General features: G+C 55.4%; 1 protein-coding gene across 1 annotated transcript; it reads left to right on the top strand.

Moving 5' to 3' along the window:
• Positions 1-636: 636 nt before the first annotated feature.
• OTUB2 (OTU deubiquitinase, ubiquitin aldehyde binding 2) lies at positions 637-22,427 on the top strand. The gene is made up of 6 exons (XM_058567608.1): positions 637-820; positions 11,747-11,842; positions 13,221-13,339; positions 17,576-17,660; positions 18,263-18,457; positions 19,389-22,427. The coding sequence occupies exons 1-6, from the start codon at positions 818-820 to the stop codon at positions 19,593-19,595; spliced, it is 705 nt and encodes a 234-aa protein (XP_058423591.1). The 5' UTR covers positions 637-817; the 3' UTR covers positions 19,596-22,427.
• Positions 22,428-23,724: the final 1,297 nt, after the last annotated feature.

Consider the following 23,724-nt stretch of genomic DNA (forward strand, 5'->3'; position numbering starts at 1 on the left):
CCCAGGGGTCGAGGGCTGGTGAATGAATCTCTGAATGATACATATTCCTCTGTTTGATGTTCAGTAATAATGAGCTTGTATACAGAGTGAGTCACGAAACCTGGTTCACCGTCTGTGCCTCATACATAGCCATACAATTCCAGAGGCACAGCATCAACGATCCTGGAAATTCATTCATTCAACAAAACATTAATTGGGTAGCTGGCAATCTACTGATTCATGAGTTGGAAGGGGGTAAATTATTATTTAGAAGCTACACAAGGGCAGGCGGGTAACAATGTTATTGGACGTGTATTTCCCTAAGCGCCTGTCCTCTGATCTTGAGCAAACTACATTTATGCCATCTTGTTTAGGAATTAATGAGGGCCAGCTAATCTTTCAGAAGACCTCAATTTGCAGTTTTGGTCAAAAGCCCTTCAGCCTTTACAAATGAAGACCTGTCTTTCTGGGTTGGGCTAACTCCTTTGCTAGTTAAAAGCTTTCTTTGTCTTTAAAAGGGGGCGGTATCCTGTCAAACGGACCCTAAAGCATAGGCTGAAGGCAAGTGAAGTCCCACCTACTTTCTGTGACGTCCTGTGTCCCGGCTTCTGATTGCCCGCTTCAGACGTCAATCGCGGGGCGTGTGTCTTGCTGGGACACAGTGGTCGTCTAACCTCTGGTTTGCGGAGCGGTCGGGTGTATTCTGCGCTCGCCCCCACGCCCTCGAGGCCCCCGCCGCCCAACCCAACAGCGGAGCCAGCCAGTGGCTCCCGCGGCGCCCTCCCGCACCGGATCGCTCCTCGCTGGGGCGGGACCTGGCCCGACAGCTCGGGTCACTATGGTCAGTGGTCGTGGGGGGAAGGAGGAGGGGGAGTGGGAAGGGGAACGCGGTGGGCGGGGGTCGCCGCCGGCGCGCATGTGCACTCGCGGGACGGGGCTCGGGCGCAAGGCACAGCCCCCAGCGCCCGGCCCGCGGCGTTCGGACCACTGGGAGTACTGAGTCCGGACGCATGCTGGGGTCCCGGTCTTTCCTCGGAATGCCTTGCAGCGCCCGGGGCGCGCCCCGCCGTCCCCCGAGGACGCACAGCGAAGAGGACCCAGCCCAGCCCCCCGCCCCGGGCGCGCTCGTCCCCGGTGTCCCCGACGGTGCCGCCCCGACGGCTCAAGGTAGGCGCTCTCGACGGGAGCGGGGACAGGGAGGCTCCAGGGCTTAAGGTTGCCCCCTCTTTGTTAAGTAGCCTTCCACTCGGCAGCTCACGGGCCCACCTACCCGAGGGCTCAGCCATCAGAGACCCCCTCCAAGCCCCACCAGTGGACCTAGGCGGTGGCGGGGTGGCCGGGTCGCTGGACATTCTCTCTGTCCCGCACGGCAACAGAAGGTGTTTGGAGTTAGGTCCCACATGGAGAGGCTGTCTCAAGTTGTGAGGCACGTAAATTAGGGGTACAGGCAAAGCAAAGACTAGAAGAACCCCTGATTCAGAGTCCTGTCTGAGCAGAAAGGGCCCCAGAGACCCCCTGAGCCAGGCCAAACCCTGGGCGTGGCCAAGTGGGGAAACTGAGGCCCAGACAGGGAAGGGACTGGGACTGGTTGTGGTGGACCTGGGACTTGAACTCGAGGCTCTGGACTCCCAGTCCAGTGCTCTTTGTGTTGGGTCAGTCTACCTTCCAGGTTGCGGGGGAGGGGGTCAGGCAATCTGCAGGAAACTGGAGTGATGACCGCCTAAAACCCTTCACCCTAAAAGCCCCGTGCTCCGGGGAGTCTAGAGAGTGTAAGGGGTGGGGCCTGGCTTGTGGTCTCACCCCCTTGAGTTTAAATCTCACCTCCGCCCCATGGACAGCTGAGAGGCTTTGGGTGGTCCCTTCCCCTCCCCACCTGTTTTGCACATCTGCACAGTGGGCTGCTGTGAGGACCACATGAGATGATGTGTGTGGAGTGCTTGGCCGTGGCTTTTCCTGTGATAACAGAGCCCTGGGAATGGGTGTGCACAGGGGCCTGGTTCTTCACGCTTGGCCTCCTCCCTCCCATGTCTAGGCCGGGAAATGGGTCACCACTGCAGGGTGCTGCTGGCCTGGGGTGTGGGTCAAAGCCTGCTCATGGCCTGGCACATTGTGAGGGTGACGTGGGCAGCCAGGTCATCCGAGCCGAGCTGTCCTGGACAAACCAGCCTGCTGCTGGGGCGTGGCTGAGGGCCTCCGAGGCATCTGGAAGCTCCAGCTTCCTGCTTCTTCCTAGTGCCCAAGGGTTTACCTGGCTCTGCTGCTCCTGGAAGGGGGCCCAGGTGTTTCTGCATCGCTCACTAGGGAGTGGCAGGAGCTGGGCTAATAATGTGTTTAGCTGCCCTGAGCTGAGGCTGTCATGCCTTCCCGCCACCGCTGGGTCACTGAGAGCATGGCAGGGGCGGTGGGGGCTGGGACCTGAACTTCCAGCCTCTGTGCTGCCCAGTGAGGCCTCTGGCTCCACCTTCCCGTCTTCCCTGAATACTCATGAGACTGGAAGTTAGGGGGCAGATGGGGTCAAAACACCAAGCCCTCACCCCGTCAGGGGAGGCTGGCGTGCCTAGGAGAGGGTGAAGGGGTTAACCCACTAAAGAGGATGTCTGCCTGGGAATCATGGGGGAGGCGGGGGCTGTGCAGCGTCTGTTCTCTTCCAGTCACCCAGCATTTATTGAGCACCTACTGTTTGCCATGGAACCGTGCTGGGCCCCGGGCTGTGTGGTGGTTTCTTGTGTTGAGTCTGCGTGGTGTGGATGGTGGTGACTGGGTGTGTGGCGGGCAGAAGAGAGTGTCCACAGAAAATACAGCGTCTCCTTTCCTTTCCCATTTTAAAGTCGCTGGGCTAAGCGTGGGGAAGGGTCCCAGGTAGCAGACACAGAGCCCCATGGGAAGCAGAGGCCAGGACGAGGACCGGGCCTGGGGCCCCCACTGGCGGGGGCCGTGGGTAGGGAGTGGTCTCGTGCTCACTCAAAGTGCGTTTAACATTCGGTGAATGAATGAGTGTCAGGTGTGAACAGGAAAACCGCAGGACCCTTCTGGGGTGGCTCTTTTATTTGTCAGACAAGCCCCCAGTAGGCACCCTTGTCGGCCCTGTACAGGACGCTGATGAGAAAGACAAGAAGCTGTCCTCTTTTAGGAGCTCACTGCCTGTTGTCAAGACAGAGCTGGACACAAGCAATTCCTGAGCTACTGGTCAGGGCCTAAGAGGCCTGCCCAAGGGCTTTGGAAGCACAGCAGGAAGTCAGTGTACTCTGAGGGTGTAGGGAATGTCAGGAAGGCTTCCCAAGGGAGTTTTTTGAATGGGATGTTGAAGGATATATAAGAGTGGTCAGGGAGGATATGGGGAAGAGTACATTCCAGGCAGGGTGGGACAGCATGCTTAAAGCCATGGAAACATGGTTAAGAATGGGATATTCTGGGAAAGGAGAGCATCTGTGTGGATGCAGGGAGCTTGAGGGAGGGAGGAGACAAGTCTAGTAGGTGAGGTCAGAATGTGCTGTGAAGGGCTTCACGTGCTGCGCTGTGGGGTTTGAGTTTTATTCTGCCAGTGGGGGGAACCATAACATTTTTTTGACAAGTAAGATGGTTGGCTTGGATGATCTCTCTGTTGATGGAGTGGACACAGGGCTGGAGGTAGCAGGCTGGAGTCCGAGACCCGCTCATCCATTTTTCCACTCATCCACTCAGGATGCATTTTTGAAGCATTACTGTGTGCTAGGCACTGGGGAACTGGTTGTGACAGGCAGGCAAGGTCCCTGTGCTCATGGCATTGACATTCTAGTGGAGGGAAGCAGACAGAATGCAAGTAAATGAGTGAACCTACATGTCAGAGAATGTGCTGGAGAAATAAAACAAGTCAAGGCAATAGGGTGGGGGAGGGGCAGCTTTAGACATGGTGGTCAGGGAACGCTTCTCTGAGGAGGTGACATCATGTGAGTCATGTGAAGAGCCAGAGGAGCATTCCAGACAGCAGGAACAGCATGTGCAAAGGCCCTGAGGTAGAAATGGCTGTGTCTTGTTGGAGGAAGACAGAGAGGGTCATTGTGGCTGGAGCTCAGAGAGAGTGAGGTGAGCAAGGCTGGACAGCATAGGACCTGGGAGGTTGTCATCAAAGGTTGGGTCTTTTCCTAAGTGAGGGCAGCCACTGGAAGGAATTGAGGGAGGGCGTGCCCTGGTCTGGTTTACATGTTAACCAGCCTGCCCTGGTTGCTGGGGAGGAGGGTGCGGTTGGGGGCAGGAGGTCAGTTGGGCAGACACTGTTGCAGCCTCCCTGGGGGCAGATGGTGGTGGCTCAGGTTGGACCCAGGAACAGAGCCGTTGGGGGAAGAGAGCAGTGGAAGAGGACTCCCGGGGCTTTGTCGTGATCTCTGGCTGGATGGAGGGGCCTTTTGGGGGGGCTGGGGACGCCTGGGCAGGTGGAGCGAGAGAGCAGTTAGGGGCAGTAATTCGGGGATGCTGGTCAGACATCCTGGTGGCTGGTGGCTGCTTGAGGCCAGAGCTCCAGGGGAGGTCAGGGCCTGAAAGGAGCTGAGGGTCCATTAGGAGGATGTTGTGTGGGTCCAGGTGTCAGTGGGAGGGGCCGGCGTCTGAGTTCAGGGTCTCTACAAGGCCAGCCAACAACAGGGACGCAAGGAGGGGGTGGGGGCCCAGATGCAGGTTCTTCCGCATTTCCTGAGCTGAGCAGCAGAGAAGGGGCATGTGGGTGGCTGAGTGATGGCCCCCAACGATGTCCACGTCCTAATCCCCAGAACCTGTGACTGGAGTTCCTCACATGGCAACAGGGACTTTGCAGGTGTGACAAAGTTCAGGGATGTGAGAAGGGAGATTCCCCAGGTGAGCTAATGATGTGATCACAAGGGTCCTTATAAGGGGGAGGCAGGAGGGTCAGAGAGACGAGGAGACGTGACAGTGGAAGGAAGGGATCCTGAGCCTAGGAATGCAGGTAGCTTCTAGAAACTGAAAAAGGTACTGAGATGGGTTTTCCCCTTGGGCCTCCAGAAACGCATGGTAATAGATCTGTGTTGTTTGAAGTCACTGAGTTTGTTATGGCAACAGTAGGAAACTGATTCAGGGCACTAGGTCTCCCCTAGATCTTTGGCCTCCAGACATTTTCAATCAGTCATCAATAAAACATTTTTGATCGTTCCACATATTCGTATATTTTACATCATACCCTAGGGTAGACATTTAAAAGGGCATTTCCCTCCAGCCCCTGCAACAGCCCGCTGTGGGGGCCTCCGGAAGGGACGAGGACCTTCTGAGAGGGGAGGTTGGCCGGGTTCTGGACCCTGTGCTGCTGGCGGGTGAGCCTCTGCTGTGAAGGAGTCCAGCCAGCGGGGAGTTGTGGCTTCGGGGGGCTGGGCCTGGTTAACAAGGCTGACTCAGCCGGGGTCAGCCCTGTCAGGAGAGGGAGCTCGGGCTGGCCGAGGGCCGGCATTGCCCGCTGGGGCCCGGGGGGCCCGTGAGAGGCCCGTCAGCACCTCAGAGCCCGGCCCAGGGGGTGTGCACAGATGCGCTGAGGGGTACGTTGAAGCGGGGTTTGCAGGCAGAGCCATGAGCCCGAGGCCTGGCTGTTGAGGAGTCATCAGGAAGTGACAGTAGGGCACAGGCGAGGGCCGGGTGGATTCTCTTCCTGGAGGGTGAGTGGGTGCAGAATACCTTTGATGTGCTGGGTGACCAGGGTCCAAGCCCCTGCCTGAGACTGCCTCACTGTGTGACCTCGGGCAAGTGGCTTGACCTCTCTGCGCCTCAGTTTCCATTGGTAAAGCAGAAATATTGCGAGGCTGAAGTGAGATGGTCCGCAGCACCTGGCCTCCAGGACGTGCCCAGCAGAGGGGCCTGCGTTCAGTCGACGAGCGAGTACTGAGCGCCTGCTGGGCGCCAGCTGCTGTTCCCGGCGCTGGGGGTGCCCCCGTGGACAGAAGTGACAAGGGACCTGTGCTTGCGGAGCTTCATCCTCCTGATATTTCTCGTCGCATGAAAGCCCGGAGAGGCTGGGTTCACGCCCCGAGCGGTCCCTGTGAGGAGGGCCCACCGAGAGCTCACGGGAGGGGCAGGGATCTGGCTTGGGGTCCCACGTCGTGTGATGGGACAGGCCTTGAGCCGCCAGAGCCCACTGCGTTCAGCTTGGCCCCTCCCCGTCCTGCAGCTCCTTGTCACCCCCCCGGCCCCGTCTCCTGGGGGTACCTGGAGATCCTTGCACGGTGCTGGCACGTGGGGTTCCCACGGGCGGGGGCGCAGCAGCCGTGGGACAGGAGCTCCTGTGTCGCCCTGGCGTGGCACCGCTCCCCGGCTCCGCTTGGAGACATCCTTACCGGAAGCTTCAGGGCTTCGAACCAATGTGGCTGGACCTCTGTGGACCAGTGTGGCTGCCAGCGAGGACTCAGACCTGGTCTGAACCCCGAGTCCACTAGTTAGTGCATCGGGCCAGTCCCCAGGGTGGCTGAGGAAGAGCCAGTGATGGAAGAAATGTCCTTTTCTCACCTTGAAATATATTCCTCCACTGAACCTGCTAGAAGCTGTTTCCAAACAGAGGTGCTACCTGCCTGACTTAATTAATTAGCATCTATTTGCAAACCAGCAATTAAAGGCTAAAATCCTTTCAGGTGGCTTGAGTAGGGCTGACAGGGCATTGTCAAACGTGGCCTGTCTGTCCTTTCCCCATAATATCCTGGAAATTTTCAGCCATAATTTAAAAAACAAACCACCGGTTAGAGTCAGCAAGATCAAACCCAGAGCATTGTTCCTGATTTGTGGCTGGTAAATTGAGGCCGTGCCCAGGTTCTCCCCGGAGCTGGAGACTCTAGTATTTCCCCAGGGTGTGACCAGGGCCCTGCTGGTGGGGAGGGGGGTGGGGACCACCTCGGGCTGACTTGGGTCACTCTGGAGGCGGGTCAGCAAGGGACTTGAAGGGGCCAAGGTAGAAACCCACTTGGCTCCCAGGTGCCTGATAAACACACCTGCGACCACTGGGGGGCGCTGGAGCCGACCCAAGGCTCCATCACCTGGGGGTGGAGGAAGCCGACCCCGATCCATATGTCAGGAGGGGTAGATCTTAAAGAGTCGTGAGTAAAGGGAAAAAAAACCTTGATATCTATAGAATAGCCAGTGTGCGCATTTAAAACACATGCAGATGTAAAATAACTGTATTTTTAGAAAGACAAATACGTTGCACTTAGATGAGGTCCCTAGGATAGGCAAATTCTTAGAGACAGAAAGTAGAAGCCTGATTGCCCCTGGCTGGGCGGGGGAGAGGAAATGGGGAGTTAGTGTTCACTGGGGAGTTTCCGTTGGGGATGATGAAACAGTTCTGGGGTGGATGGTGGTGATGGTTGCACAACAATGTGAATGTACTTAATGCCACTGAACTCACTGAACTTACACTTAAAACGGTTAAGTTGGTATATTTTGTTATGTATATTTTACCACAATAAAAAAAAAAGATACATATGGAAAGCCATACTATGGGCACTACCTGTAGATGGTGGGGGATGGAGGGGTGGGAACAGGGATGGAGGGAAAAAGTGGACGGAATACCTTGCAGAGGCTGCTGCTGGCAGCGGGTCCCGTGAACCACCCTCACCAGCTGAGAGGCCCCTTGAGTGCTGTTTAGTATATTTCCTTTAAATTGACTGTTTTAAATAGCATAAGTAAATTCATCCAAAATGCCAAGTTTGGGCCGGCCTGGTGGCACAGCGGTTAAGTGCGCGTGCTCCGCTGCGGCGGCCCTGGGTTCGCAGGTTCGGATCCCGGGTGTGCACGGATTCACTGCTTGTCAAGCCATGCTGTGGCGGCGTCCCATATAAAGTGGAGGAAGATGGGCATGGATGTTAGCCCAGGGCCAGTCTTCCTCAAGGAAAAAAAGGGGAGGATTGGCATTGGATGTTAGCTCAGGGCTAGTCCTCCTCACAAAAAAAAAAAAAAAAAAGGCCAAGTTGGTCTTCCGAGGGCTCGTGGAGAACTGAGACAGGCTTCCCTGACAAATGACGCGTTCCCCCTTCCTCATCCCCCTTTAATATTCTCTCTGTGGCTGTGGATGGTGGTCTTCTGCACTGAAGAACTTATCTCTGCGTATTGAAGATTAATTCCTTAAACTCCCTTCTACTCCTCCACTGACATCATCTCAGAAACTGCTCATTAAATGAAACTGACTTTCTGCCCTTCTCTGGGCCGCACCCTCCCCCCCCACCCCGCCCCGTGGCATCCCCCATTTTCTTGTTTTCTGCTTGGGGCCGTCCAAGCACGAGCAGCATTAAATACAATTGTACTACTACTGAGTCCATCGTTTAAAAAGACCCGAGCCATCATTTTAAGTCAGCTGTCTGTGAAAACAAGACTTTTTGTTAGTGAGCTGAATGATGGGACTTGGGAATGAGATGAGACCGGGAGTGAAGGAGTGAGAAGGATGTCGTAGGGCGGGTACACCTGCTGTTTTTAAATATTATCTGTTTGTCATCTTGCCGTCCCCTCAAGGCAGAGAGGAGGATTTTTAATTCTGAAACATGGGGGGGGGTCCTTGGATATCTGCTTTATTAGCACGCAGTATGAGTGCAAAATGAACCGTACACCAGCAATTGTTACTTATGTCAATGATGTAAATCTCCCATGATTTAGAATAGATCAAAACGTGTTAACTTTTTATAAGTATGCCACTGAAGTGAATAAAGCTGGCTCGTTTGAAGTTAAAAAACATGCAAATGAAAATGGATCACTTGTAGTCTCCAAGTCCGAGGCCTGTTCACTGCTCAAAAGAGACCAGCGAAGTGGAAAGGAGTCAGAGGTACACGCGAAGCCGACTCTGTCCTTGGCACGATTAGTAGGCTTGAAGGAAATTGAAAAGAGAATAACTTTCCCTCCAGCTGTTCCTGATGTCTTTTAACCATGTCCGGACATCACCTATAAATCGTCTCTCGTTCCACGTGTGACGAGCGTCTCTCAGACTGGGGCACTGCTGTGGGCACTGAGCCCCGAGCTGGATGGGGGCCCGCTGTCTGCTGGCTGGGGGGAGCTGCAGGGTGGGAGGCTGGGACCCAGCCTGATGGTGAGAAGGCCCCAGACTGCCCTGCACACAGTGTTCCTGTGAGGTCTAGCGGCCTTGGTCCCTCGAGAGCTCCTGGACTCTGAGCCCTGTCTGCCTAGCAGTTTGGCTTGATAGAATTTCCACAGGCTTCAGAGTCGGACAGACCAGCATTAAATCACTTCCTGGCACGAGGGACCTGACCTTGTCAGTAGAATGGGTATGATAGTTGTTAGTGAGGACTAAATGAGGTCATGGGGATATGTAAGCCTCTGTCCAGAGCTGGCACATAGTAGGTGCACAGTAATGACCCTTGCTGTTATTTCACACTTCTTGGGCTTAGGGTTGCAGCAGATCGTCAACCGTCGTCATTGTGTTGGCTTTCAACCTCATAGTCACAGGATGGCTGCTGTAATGTAGACACTGCATCTGCATTAAAGGCAGGAAGAGGGAGGAAGGAATAGGACATGCCATCTCTGTTAGTTTTATCCAAAACCAAAATCCAAAACCAAAAGCCTTCCCAGAAGTTCCCAGCAGACTTTTCATGGATCTGGTTGGCCAGCCCTGGTCAGTTGGCTGCCCATAGCTGCAAGGGAGGCTAGGAAAATCATGGAGGAAGAGGTTAGGCTTGTCATGACTTAACCAGGGCATTTTTCATCGTGTTGCCCAGAGTACAGTAGGAACTCCTTAAGTAGGGAAGACATGGGTAGTGGTTGATGGGAAAGCAGCCCACAGCGTCTGCCCCAGAACGGTTGTTTGAGTCCTCCTGATGGTTTCCCACTGTTCTGCCAGCCTGCCACTGTAGTGTCAGATTGGGAGTGGGGAAGGAACCTGAGGCTGACTTAATTTTGCAAAGGAAGAAGGGTAGGTATAGGATGGAAGCTTCCAGAAGCAAACCTTGGAATCCTTTCCCCCACCCCCAAGCATTTGCATGCTCTGTTCCCTCTTTTAGAAACACTTTTCCTCCTGTTCTTTGGAACAACAAATTCATCCTTCTTCACTCCTAGGCTTTCCTCTGAGAAGTTGCCCTGATCCCTCAAATCCAGGGAGGGCATGATTGGGACCACCAGGCAGGGAGAAAAGAAATAAAGTATGAGTTCAAGAGAGAGCCCAAGCCTGACTCAGATGGGGTGAGGAAACCAAGGAGGCTTCATGGAGGAGGTGGCTTTTATTCATTCATTTAACAAACATCTCATTGCTTGTTCTGTTCTAGGCCCTGTGATGGGCCTGGGGGAATCAGACTGGTGAATGGAAGGTCTCGGATGGTTAGACAAGCTGTCCTGTGCCAAGGGAGGCCTTTGTGGCTTTGGAGACTTTGATGGGTAGGGGCATCCAGACTCCCCAGAAATGCCCCTTCCCAGTCGCAGTGCCTGTCCTCTGTGCTGGATGCTGGGTGTGGGAATCGGGGCCAGAGAGGCTCACTGTCAGAAGTTTGGAGTCTGTCCCATGTGGAGCTGCTTCCACCTCATCGTGTGATCTCGTGGCCCCGTGCTCTCCCTCTGGCGCTGGGCTTTGGAGAAATCTAATCATTAAAATCCAGACGTTTCTCCAGATGGAAGGGAGTTTGTGACATCAGAGGCTCCTCTGCGAGCATGATGGCATTGGGTCGAGGTCATTATCTAGTCAGTGCAGAGGCTGAGAGGCCCCTGGGAGAGGCCCTGCGGTCGCAGGCATAAAGTGAAAGTGGCGAGCTCTGGTGACAGCTTTGTCAAAGGTGACAGCAGTAAACTCATGGAAAATTAGGTTTCCATTTACGAAAACCCCAGTTACTGTCACCTTTCAGCTGTGCACTCTTGCATAAAAACTGTCTCCTTGGGTTGTATGCAGGTACCCGGGCCACTTATTTTAGACTATAAACTCCGAGTGGCTTTAACACCGATTTCTCTTACACTATTTTCCTGCTGAAATCAGAGCTGCTCCGGGGGCAAGCTGGAGGCAGGGGTCCGTCCCCCAGTTGTCTGAGCCCTGAGTCTGGCAGGAAAAGCACAGGGCAGAGACGGGGCCGCAGGGAGCTGGCTGTCGGAGCAGAGCTGGCTCCTGTGCCTTCCTGGAGCTTCCCCTGCCACTCCTCCTCCCTGCCAGATGATTCCTCTTCAGCCCCCCCAGAGGCCCTGACTCGGGGTCAGAACTGACCTGGGCTGGAGCTGGGCTGCGGCGTGAACTTGCACCGGTAGGCGGGGCGCGAAGGCGCCGCCCCACCCTGCCTGCTCCATGACCTCGGGTCGTGAGACCTTCCCTGGCACCCCCGGACCACTGTAGGGGGCCTCACCCCATGTCCCGCACGGTGTGGCCTCTTCTGATGACCCCGCGTCATTACGGTCTCCCCCCAGACTGTGAGCCCTGCTGGGGGGCAGATGTTCTGGCCTCTGTTTCCAGCACGTAACAGTGCTTGGCGCGCGTGGGACGTTTGGTAATTGTTGGATGAATAAAAGAAGGAACGATGGGTGAGATGGGAAGGACAGACGGAGACAAAGGGACATATCGTACCCCAGCAGAAGGTCCACTAAGTGTGAGGTATATTCTATAAAACGAATCTGTTCGGAAGTTACAAGATGACACCCCCACAGGACGGGGCCGGCCCTGACCCCCTGTGCGGGGAACCTGGCACCCAGGACGCCGGTAACGTACTGCCACATGCCTTTGGGGGAAGGTGACATTCACTGTGTCGTGTAGCTAGCAGTTCAGAGGCTTTCTACGTGGTGAAACCCGTCAGTTGCTTTTGAAATTGTCACAGCTTTGCTTCTTTCTATCTTTTAGAGTGAAACATCTTTCAATCTAATATCAGAAAAATGTGACATTCTCTCAATTCTCCGGGATCATCCTGAAAACAGGATTTACCAGAGGAAAATCCAGGTGAGGCGGGGGGCAGGGAGGAGAGGACCCTCGATTTAACGAGCTAGAGCTGGGAGCGGAGAAGACGGTGCCGTGTTGAAGGCACAAAAATGGCTTAGGGCTTGGACCAGGTTCCTGGGCAAGTTGAAGGGCTCCCCGAATGTTTTGATGTTAGGCATTTGCTTTAGTGAGAAATCCTTTAGATGCAAAAAAAAAAAAATAGCAATTTTTTTTAAAGCTAGGCACTAAGGGCTTTATTGATTCACAGACACCTCATTACAACACGGCAAGGTCGGTACTTTTATTACCCACATTTTATGCCTGAGGAAACCGAGGCGCGGAAATGAAACGGCAGGCCCACGGTCCTACAGCTGGTGCAGGGCCGAGCTGGGGTTTGGACCGGCAGCGTGATCCCGTGAGCTGCCTGTGTGACCACGCTGCCAGGGCGCCTCTCAGGAGGCAAGGCCGCTCCCGCTGGGCTCCGGAAAGGGGATTTTGCCGGCAGGAGGCAGGAGGAGCCCGGGCACGCCCCCTCTCCGGGGCAGCACGCCTCTGCCTCTCTGCTCCTTGGCAGGACTGCCTGTCCCCCGTGGCTGCAGGGAGCGCTTCCTGGGGCAGGAGCCGCGGCTGGGCGGCACGGTGACCCTCGTGTCCCCTGAGCCCTCTCGGGAGATGAGAGCAGGGTTTCCGAGGAGCACGTCCTTTCCTGCCGCGCTGGGCTGGGCCCGGTCAGCTCCGAGCCTTTTGTTGCTGGTGGTGGGAGCGGGGACTCCCGACCCCGTGAAAACCAGGTTCTGCCGTCAAAACCCTGACTGGAACCCCATGAGGCAGCAGAGGCGACTCCAGGCCGTTTCAGAGGGAAATCGACAGCTAGGAGCCGAGCCTGAGGGCCACTGTGGGGAGGGCCACGCCTTTTGAGAAACGTGTGAAGGACTGGCCAGACTGCGTGGTGGTGCCCCTTCCCAACTCTGCAGCCCCTGGCCCTCCGCCCAGCCACACCCCCTCACACGCCGCTTCTCCTCTCAGCACTGTTCCTCCAGGAAGCCTTCCCGGGCTTCTGAAGCCTGGTGTGAACAGCCTTGCTCCGCGGCACCACAGCTTCCCCGTCCTCCTGTCCCCGTCGCCCCACTGTCTATCTGCCCCCCAGACTGTAGGCTGCTTGAGGGCAGGGCCGTGGTCCCATCACCACTGACCCTCAGTGCCGGACACACAGGTCACACTCGGCGTATTTTTATTTTTGTGGGACAAATGAGAGTCAGGAGACTGTGAAGGGGCAGCCAGTCTGAGAGGAGGGAGGAGTGTTACCTGGGGGAGGTGGGCCCGGCCCTGACAGGACACGACACGACACAGAGGGGGCGTTGCTGTCACAGACGTCCACGTTCCCTTCTCTCCCCCGCAGGAACTCAGCAAAAGGTTCACTGCCATCCGCAAGACCAAGGGGGACGGGAACTGCTTCTACCGGGCCCTGGGCTACGCCTACCTGGAGTCGCTGCTGGGGAAGAGCAGAGAGATCCTCAGGTGAGTGGGGCTGCGGGCCGAGGGCCGCCGGGCGGGCTCCCTGGCTCCGAGGCTGTGTTCTCTGCTGCGGTGGCCCTGGCTCTCCCTGGGGTCTTTCCTCGGCATGGCCTGCGTAACCCGGGGAGGGGGCTGGAGAGCTGCCCGGCCGCAGCACTGATGTGGGGGATGCCAGCTGCCTGCTGTGGTGGAGTTGGGGGCAGCCAAGGGGCCGGGGGTGGAACCAGTGCCCTTCCAGGCTTTCCAGCCCCCTGGTCTGCGTTAGCCTGGGCGGGGCACAGTGGGTGCATTCGTGAAGACTCGCTCCAAAAAGAAAACAGACGAAGGAAGAAGCTCTGCCCGCTTGTTCTGAGTCATTTCAGCCGGCCTTGGTTTTGAGTGTGAGTAACCCAGGTGTGTGCCTGGTCAGGCCTGGATCTCAGGGTCAGTGCCGGAGAAGATCTCGTCCAGCAGCTGCTCCCCATGGTGATCCTCCGTTAGGCCTTCGTGTTTGGGCTTGGTTCAGGGTTTCTCGTACTTTACCATTTGTGCAAAGCATCTGGGATCTTGTTAAGATGCACATCCCGACTCAGTGGGTCTAGGCGGGGCCTGAGATTCTGCATTTCTCTCAAGCTCCCAGGAGATGCCCCCGCTGCTGCTGGGCCTCAGCGCACACTTTGAGTAGCAAGGAGCTGAGAGACCTGCTTCTTAACTTGGGGGTCTCACAGCCCTTAGAGGATTTGATGAAGGCCATGGGCTTCCTCGTCAGAGACACACGCCCCACGCACACTCCGAGAATGGTGCAGAGTGGCCACGGGTCACAGGGCACTTGGGGTTGATCATGGTCCCTGGGCCAGAAACCCTTTGCCAAGGCAGATTTCTCAACAGCGGCACTGCTGACCTTCTGGGCTGCGTCTTCTCGTTGGGGGGCTGTCCTGTGCATTGCAGGTGTTTAGCAGCATCCCTGCCTCCACTCCCTAGATGCCAGTAGCACCCCCTCCCCAAGTCATGACCGTCAAAAGTGTCTCCAGACACTGCCAAGTGTCTCCTTGGGGTAAAAACGTCAGCCCTGCTTGAGAACCGCTGGGTGGGGGCCATCATCTCCTCTCAAAATTAGCCTCCCTCAGAGCAGGTAGAGATTATGCCACCTGTTCCTGATTTTGAATGAGCCATTTGTATCATTTCCTGAGTGACAAACTGGCTGAGCCCCTTTTGACCGAGACTCAGTATCTCAAGTCACTCTCCTCCCCACAGCCCTTGGGGATCGAGACAGTACGGTGCAGTTGCCCGCCACCGTTGTCCCCCAGAGTTGTGCCACACAGAGGCCCTGGGCTCTGAGGTCAGACCTCACTCTCTTGCTTATTTGCTGTGTGACCTTGGGCAAGTGACTAGACCTCTCTGAGCCTCAGTTTCCACGTCTGTGGAAGGTGGATAATTTTGCATGGCTCAGGGGGTTGTCATGCGGACTCAGCAACGTGATGCTAGCAAAGCCCAGACCCTGTCTCTGTACCAGCCCAGCAAGCTCTGTTCTCACCTTCACCCCCACCCTTTGTCCCTCCATCCAGCCCTCACCCAGCCCGGTGCCACACGCAGACCATGTTGTAGGCCCTGAGAATGCAGCAGTGAATAAGAGACAAATCTCCGCCCGGGGAGCCTGCATCCTGACGGGAGAAATGGACAGGACATATGAACAGTGTTTGATGTGCCCGATGGTACCAAGTGTTGTGGGGAACAACCAGGCAGGGCGGAGGCCAGGCTGTGCAGGGGTCGGGGGGGTGCGGTTTTAAGTAAGGGCTGGAGAGGTAAGGGGGCAGGTCATGTAGGGCCTCGTAGGCCTTTATAGGGACCTTGAATTTCATCCCGAATGAGATGGAGCCACAGAGGGTGTGAGCAGAGCAAGGGGCCTGACCTGCTGGCTGCCACGTGGGGGATGGGCCGGGCGGGAGCAGCAGGGACGCGCTCGGAAGAGACCCAGGGGAGAGAAACGATGATGGTGGCCTGAGCAGGTGGAGGGACGTGGTCGGATTCCAGACACCTGGGGCGGTGGCGTGGACAGGATTGGCACGCTCGGGTGTGGTGCGCGGTGCACAAGCGTGAGCGAGAGAGGAGGCCAGGATGACTGCCGGGTGTTGGCCTGAGTTCTCAGGACGGAGAAGCCACTCGCTGCAGAGCGGGGCAGGGAAGATCGGGAGCTCCATTTGGCGATGCTGAGTCTGAAATGTCTGGGAGCATCCGAGCAGGGGTGTCTGGTGGGCATGGGATGTACGAGGCTGGTGTTACCCCCATTTTACAGTTGGGCAAACTGAGCCCCGAGAAGGTTATACGACCTGCCCGAGGTCGCACTAAAACTGGTGTGCAGCCGAGAGAGCCTGCGCTCCGAGTCCCGATGCCGCCCTCCTTCCTTCCCTCGCCTCGTGGGGTGTGAGTCCTGGGTGTTTGCCCCCACTTGGCTGGGCCTGTGGTCACTCTTTCTGTGTCCCCGGTGCCGGGCACAGTGGGGTCAGCAGTCACTGGGGAGGAGTGAATGTGGGAATGCGGTGGAGGTTCAGGGGCGGGTGGCGGGGGAGGAAGAGGGGTAGGGGCAGGAGAGCCAGGGGCAGAGCTGTGCACATCACAGCCTCGCACGGAGAAAGTGAGCAGAGGGGCCCTCACGGCACCCCCTTGGAGGTGCGTTACCATCACCCACACTGCGTAGACAGGGGCCAGCGGCCCAAAGCCGGAAACGACTTAACAGCAGGGCTGCGACTCCCAGCACAGTGCTCATTCCCACACCTGCCCTAGCCAGGTCGGACTGAGATACAGCTGGGCCCAGCCAGAGGGCAGGTTGCCCTCCAGCAAAAAACGCCCCACCTTCTGGTTTAGGAGATGTTTCCACTCCACAGACCCTCCCCGCCCACCTCTCTTGTCTTCCACAAGGTCTCTAAGCCTCCTCAGGCCTCTCGTGGGGCCATAGTCCCTTGTGAAAACCCCCTCGTGTGTCCTTGGAGTCTGGTCTCCCTTCCCTGGGGAGGGGCTGCAGTTCTGCCCATGCCGGCTGGTCCCCCAGAGCCTCTCCACCTGGTCCTTCTCGTGTGGGTGCATCCCTTCCTCCATGGACCAGTCACTTGGTCTGTGTCTGGTCTCTGCTCCTAAATTGTACCCTGGGGCCGGGGGCCGCGTGGGGCTCCTCACTGTGCCCCCTAAGAGTACCAGGACAGGCCCCAGAATGGGGCCGTGCCATTAGGGGGCCTGCAGTGGGCGCAGAGAGGGGCGATCCAGCACTGACCAGGCAAGGGCACTGGACGAGGTCTTGAAGGGTGTCAGGCCAGCAAAGGTTTAACGGCCGCGGGGTGGGAGGCCTGGTGTGTGGTGTTAGCCGATTTCTGTGAGATAAATACTCCCGTCGTGACTGATTTTCAAGCTACATCCTGGGGTCACTGAGCAGGGAGCTGGGAACAGACACAACACACGCTGTAGTCCAGATCGTATTTCCTCCATCCACACACAGTAGACACAGATAATCTCAAGAGCGTGGATACAAGTAATTAGGAAATGATGAGTTTTGAATATTCATTATCTTTGTTTTTAGTAAATTTATGTAGTTGTAAATTTACATAACTTGTTTTTTAAATAATGGCTGTGTCGAACACCTGGCTGGCAAAATTCTTGAGAATTTAACAATTAAGTAGCTCTTGTGAGCGGGTACAGACTGGCACCAGCACACTACAGAGAAGAGCATCCCTGGCCGAGGGGATGTTGGGTGCTAATGGATGGAATGGCTGTGGGGCAGGAGGGGGCTGTGAGACTGGACTAGAGATGAGGTTGGTGAGCTCAGCAGGGACCCCCTCCGCCCCGGGCGTCTGTGCTGAGGAGCTGTATCCTGAGAAAGAAGGCTGTGGTAGGTCACTCCGGACGACCCTGTGGAGAAGGGACCAGAAGCGAGGGCAGGCCAGAACCCTGGGGACAGGAAGGAGGGACAGAGTCAAGAGACCTTTGAAAGTCAGAATCAACATGTCTGGGAGTGGGTGGTGATTACCTCTGTTTCCTCGTTTGTGAAATGGGTGTAATACCCGCCTGCTGGGATTATGCACAATAGGGAGGACAGAACAAGTCAGGTGTGGTCCAGGCGGCAGTGCTTTGAAAGGTAGGCAAGTCCTTCACCTGTTAGTGACACCCACCGTCTCAGGTGTGTAGGGGGCAGTGGGTGAGAGTAGGGTGACAGCTGACAGTCGCTGTGGCGCCCCCTGTATTTCCCTGTAAGCATCAGTCTACTCTCCTTAGGTTCAAAGAGCGTGTACTGCAGACCCCAAATGACCTCCTGGCTGCTGGCTTTGAGGAGCACAAGTTCCGAAACTTCTTTAACGCTGTGAGTTGGCCGGGGCACGATGGCTGAGGGAGGGACCAGGTCCTTTGCTGCTGGCAGGGCGGACAGGAGTGGGCGCTGGCCGGAGCCCCCTCCCAGCCCGCTGCTCTGGGGTTGTGCCCCTCTTGCTCCCTCCAGCTGCGGAAGGACTGAGGGTTGCTTCCTGCTTGTGGGGACCTGAGGGCACAGGGAGCCCAGGGCCCTGCCCTCCCTCTGGGAGGAGGCACCTCCTTTGGGGCAGCTGCTCTCAGGCTGGGAACTTCCCCAGCCTCCTTCCCCCCATTCCCTCTCCACCCCTGTCCCCTGGATCCCATTAGTGAAGGGGGTGGGGTTGGAGGACGCTCAGTTCTAAATCTGTAAGTAAGAATCCCAGCCACGCCAGTGAGGGAGGGAGGCCCCAGCTGCGTTTCCCTAGACAGGACTCCAGGCTGAGGTACTCATTACAGAGTACTTCTAACCCTGTTCCTTAGCTTTGGTGGATGGCAGATTGATAGATTCTGGTGTCTCAACTTGAGGATTTAAAAGTGAGCGTGCAGGTGGCGGGACTCCCGTGGCGGGCGGGCGGGTCTGGCCTGCGCCTGGCCTGGCTGACGCCGGCGGCCCAGTTTTACAGTGTGGTGGAGCTGGTGGAGAAGGACGGCTCGGTGTCCAGCCTGCTGAAGGTGTTCAACGACCAGAGCTCCTCGGACCGAATCGTGCAGTTCTTGCGCCTGCTCGCCTCGGCCTTCATCAGGAACCGTGCAGACTTCTTCCGCCACTTCATCGACGAGGAGATGGACCTCAAAGACTTCTGCACTCACGTAGGTCCTCGGGGTCTGAGGTTGTGGGGACTCAGCCCCAGTCCAGGGCTCTGTTCTCATCCCTCTCTCCTTAGGAGACTTGAGCACCAGCAACCCCAGCGGGGGGCACTTGGGTGTCGTGTCCGCATTTGCAATTCAAAGAGCACTAGATTAGCAAGCCAGAAACAGATCCTCCTGCAGCTGCCTGAACTGTGTGGCTTTGGGCAAGTCTGTTTCCCTCTCTGGGCCTCAGATTTCCCATCTGAGAAATAACGGCTTTGGACTGGACTGTTGACAGAATTGCAGAGAAGCAGCCCGGGAGTCACATTTGCCTCAGACGTGTTTTGTGTATGATGTATGGTATTTACCCGGAAGAGCTGCCAACGTTTACACTTTGGGCAATTCGCATGTGAATGTCTGGATTTCTCTGGAACAGTCAGAAGATCCAGCTCCCCAGGCCTTATACCTGCAGGGCAACGATCAGCAGGAGCTAAGTGGCGGCTGCCCTAGTTGGATGGGACACACTTGTCAGCTTGCCACCATCGCTGTCTCTTCAGCATCCTGCCTCACTCACTCACTCGCCTGGCCCCCTGTACGCACTGAAGCTGGAAATCCCTTGATGACCGAGTCCTTTTCTGTTTGGAGATTCTTGGATTATGTGCATTAGGAAGCCCAAGCTGAAAAATTCCTGCCCCACTTTCCAGACTCCTCAAAGTAGTGTCTTCTTCTTAGATATAGCTAAAGGATCTGGAATCAGTAAGATCTAGATTTAAGCCTTGCAGTTCTAGCGATTTCCAGCTGTTCCTTCCTTACTGCACCCCCCTTCCTCCTCTGTAGTGGGTTGTTGTGAGGCTCTGACTGGGACCCTGGAAGCCAGGGTTGGCCGTCTCACTTGTCCTCTGCCAGGCCTCTTTCCTAAACTGGGTCTGTTTTTTCACTTTGGCCTTTGCAGGAAGTGGAGCCCATGGCCATGGAGTGCGACCACATCCAGATCACAGCCCTGTCGCAGGCACTGAACATCGCCCTGCAGGTGGAGTACGTGGACGAGATGGACACGGCCCTGAACCACCACGTGTTCCCCGAGGCGGCCATCCCTTCCGTTTACCTGCTCTATAAAACATCCCACTACAACATCCTTTATGCAGCCGATAAACATTGATTAATTTTAGGCCATGCAGTGGAGCCTGTCACCTAACGAGACTGCATCCTGAACGGACCATTCCGGCTTTTCAATTTTTTAAGCGATTTAGACTGTAGTTAAAAAAATGTACAGCCTTTTGGGCAAAGTCACTGGAAATGAGGCCTACCCATTATGGACTGTGGTAACTTGGCGATATTTTTAGTATTTATTTTCATGGAGGATCAAATGCTTTCTAACTCGGGACTAGGAAGTCAGGACCCCTGGCTCTGCTCCCCGTTCCCTGTGACCTTGGGTAGGTCACCTCTCCTCTCTGGGCCTGTTTCTTCATCTGGAGGAGGTTCCTGCCAGTGTTGACACTCTATTGTATAACAGTGAGGTCCTCTGGTTTCTTTTCACAGGGGCAGTGCCTCTCTGTAGGGGAGGAAAAGCTCAAGGTCAACTGTCTTGGACTGAGCAGCGCTATAAAACAGAATCAAGTCCAGCCAGCTGTTGGACTGGACTCTGGGGGATGCAGACTGAAGTGTGGGCCAGTTGAGACCCACTTGAATGTGAGGGCTTCAGTGTGGTTCCAAAGATTCACGATGGGAGTGTTTTCTTACCCTTAACTTGAGGAAAAAGGCTTTTATGCCAAAGTCTGGAAAGGGGCCTTCAGCCTTCAGCATGAAGCTCAAGTTGTTGGGGCTCCCTCTACCTCTCTCAGGGCCAGGACTGCCTGCCTTTTGGAGGGCAGGCCCTTCAGGGTTCTGCCACCAGCCCCACCTGGACAGAGGCTCGAGAAGGACTAGGCTCTGGGACCAGGAAGCTGTCTCTTAATCTCCAACACTTCCTGGAAGTGGAATTTAGATATTCAGCCATAGACTCCAGCTGAGCAAAGCAGACAAGTTTTGCACGGCTGTCTTCGGCTTCTTTCCCCTTCTGCTCGGTTTCTGGGCCGGCGAGAGGTTAGGTGGGAAAGAATAGACGCAAGCCGAGGAAATTGGCAGTGGGGGAGATTTCCGTTGTGGAAACTGCCTGGTGGCCAAGAGCCCTGGCTGGCAGCTTTCGTGCATCCACCTGGGCATGCCCCTTAATACCTTCCTCACCTTGCTGCCTCAGGACCTCGGGGCCCTGGTTGGGCCAGGGCACTGCTAGCAAGCTCTCTCCCTCTGCGGGAGGAAATGGAGAATGCAGGGGTGAGCAGTTGCCCTTTGGGGTACGTCCTTAATTGAAGGCCTTCTTGTCATCACAGTTCCATTCTGCAGGGACTTATTAGAATCTGTTGGTGTTGCAACGTGAGTCTGCTGACAGCCAGACTGTGCACGGGGAGGACTGGGTGCAGATTGCTCGAGTCCTTGTACACAAACACTGGATTTGTATCCCTCTTCTGCCTTTGTGAAGACAGATGTCAGGGTGCTCTAATTCCAGGCAGGGACCCAGGTTCCCATACTGCCCTCAGCTGGAATTTGGACCCAAGGGATCAAGCTAAGTGATTGTCACTTTTCCACAGGAATGTCAACCTGACCCTGATCTCTGAATTGGTTCAGTGTCCCTGCTCAGGGTAGGAGTGCTGGGGTTGTGACAAGTGCACTGGAAGAGTGGGGGGACCGTGTTAACGTCATTTGTGAATATCACGATCTCCATTTCCAAACTGAAGGGCGTGAACACAGCGCCGGGCTAACCAGAACATGGGTCCTGGGCCTCCGGCAGGGCTCTCGAGCACAATATCAGCAGCACTGGCTGCCATCACACTACATTTGTGGCTTGTGTGGTGTTCACAAAAGCAGAGCTTTCTCTTGGGCAGACTGGCTGGAGAAATTCCCTGAGACTTGCCTGTGCTGTGCGTCCAGGCCTGAGAGCCCACCCGTGCTCACATGGGACCCTCTTCCCAGGAGAGGTCCTATCAGTTTAGCATCAGGATGCCCAAGAGAGGCAAGCCAAGTTATTTTCGTGGTCTTACCCTCTGCTTTCCCTTTTCACAAAGCCATTGGCCAAATCCAAACCATCGCTCTCTTCCCTTCACACCTGCCCTCAGATCTTGCCTGAGGGAGAGCACTGTGGAGAAAAAGGAGTGGCAGAATCAGTGCAATTAACTTGTTAAAATCCAGTCATCTGTGGAAGTCACCTTGCTTGTCTATAGCAACTGGTGGTGCTGGCAATCACACTTCCTGGATAATTCTCCCCCCCGACCCCCAGCCATCTCTTTCTAGACCAAAAGCTGGAAGGAAAGTTGCTTTGAGAGTTTGTCTTTATAACTGCACATTTGTTACTTTCTTTCCAAAGGAAACTTTATAAATCAATGGGAATATTTAGCAACGAAAAGAGCAAACTGTCGTTACTTTTGACTGGGTTGTATTTTAAGCACCAAGGGCTCTGGAGCCACACTGCCTGGGTTTGAATCTCAACTTTGTCACTTACTAGCTATGTGACCTTAGCCAAGTCACTTCATCTCTCTGAGCCCCAATTCCCATATTAGTGAAATGGAGACAGTACCTATGCATCACAGGATTATGGGTTAAAGTGGAATGGGACTGTGTGTGTGAAAACAACTGCGAGACCTGACACACAGTGCTCAGAAATGGGTTGCTCCCCACCCTACCCTTCCCAATGGGGAGCAGAACACTGCCAGATGGGGAACATCCCACCTTGGCAGTGGCGCTGTGGCTTCCGAAACAGAAGTTTGGGAACCATTAGACCAGTCTAAGAACCATCCCAAACACATTCCCACACTGAGCAGAAATGGGGGCGTGGGCTGTGGCTCAGTGAGTGGCTGCCCAGGGGCCCCAGGTCCTGTAGGAGGTGGGCCAGGCCCTACAGCTCCCCTGGACAGTGGGTGAAAACATTTTCCTAGCATTAAAATGGTTTCCATAGCAACTGTTTTCCTGGCTTCTTAGTATTTGGTACCTGGCATGCACCGAACATCAACACTACTCTCCCATGGGGCCTATGTGTGTGAGGGAGTGGATTTGTGGGGGAGGTGAGGGTGCTTCTTGTTTAGCGGAAGATCCAGACGCTCAGGAAGTTCTGCCCTCGGGCTGGAGGCACCAAAGGAACCACAGACCTCACCAAAGCTTTACCTCATCAGGTCAGAGAGAACTGCCTGCGAGGCTGGCCTTATCTTTTAAAACCTACTCTCTTAACACATTACCCCACCAAAAACAGAGGGCAAGGGCAAGATGTCACCAGACATCAGTGGATCTGTTTGGCCTGTGACAAGTGGCCTCATGCCTCTCATGGCTCAGATACTAAGGGACCTTGAGCCTGCTTAAAGCTCCACTGCATCATTTGGGAAATGGAGAGTCCCCCTGCCATCCTCTGATAGCTGTCACTCAGGCGCTGACCTCACAGATGAGGGCTGTTCTCTTCGGCATTCTCCTTTCCAGGTCACTGGTGACACTGGGGTGACTTTCCTTGGCAACACTGCTGTCTTTTAAGACCAAAGCAGTTTTCTGAACTTGCCCTGGGCCCAAAGGAAATACTCAGGGTTCTAATCCCAGCTCTGCCACTTGGCTTTGTGTGATCCTAAACAAGTCTTAACCACTGTCAGCTTTCTCAACTATAAAAAGGTACTAAGGTTTATGTCTTAGGGCCTTCATGGAAATGAAATAATTAAAGTGCTTGACAGTGCCTGGGACTTGGTCAACACTCAGTGATACCTGAATCTGAGTTTAGGCAAACTCTCCTCTTGCTGAGAGAATACTGCTGCTATCCTGCCAACCTTGCCAACCGTGAGGCTGAAGGAACATCTGTTTAGAAGTCCATATTTAGCTGTGCAGATATCTGTGCTTCTCCCATGACTGTGGCAATTGTGGCTACTCACCCCGACCAACCCAGAGACAGCTGGGCTGGCACCAGGAGGTCACTGGTTCCCTCAGCACATATGTACACCATGCCCTCACCGAAGCCCAAAGGCTGCAAGGGATAATAAAGCAGCCTCTGCTCTCATGGATCTCAGCAAAGGTAATACAGTGTGCCAAGTGCTGTGAAGAGGGTAAGCACGGGCACTACAGGAGCCCAGAGGAGGAACACTTCACTCTCCTGGGGGTTCAGGGACCTAGAGAACATGCAGCAGTGCTCTAGGACTGGAAAGGCAATCAGGGCAAGGGGAAAGCTTGAGCAAAGGCTCAGGACAAGAGGGCACATGGGACTGGGACTGTGAGCAGCAACCAGT

This window comes from Diceros bicornis, chromosome 24, assembly GCF_020826845.1.
Source record: "Diceros bicornis minor isolate mBicDic1 chromosome 24, mDicBic1.mat.cur, whole genome shotgun sequence".
Taxonomy (NCBI): Eukaryota; Metazoa; Chordata; class Mammalia; order Perissodactyla; family Rhinocerotidae; genus Diceros; species Diceros bicornis.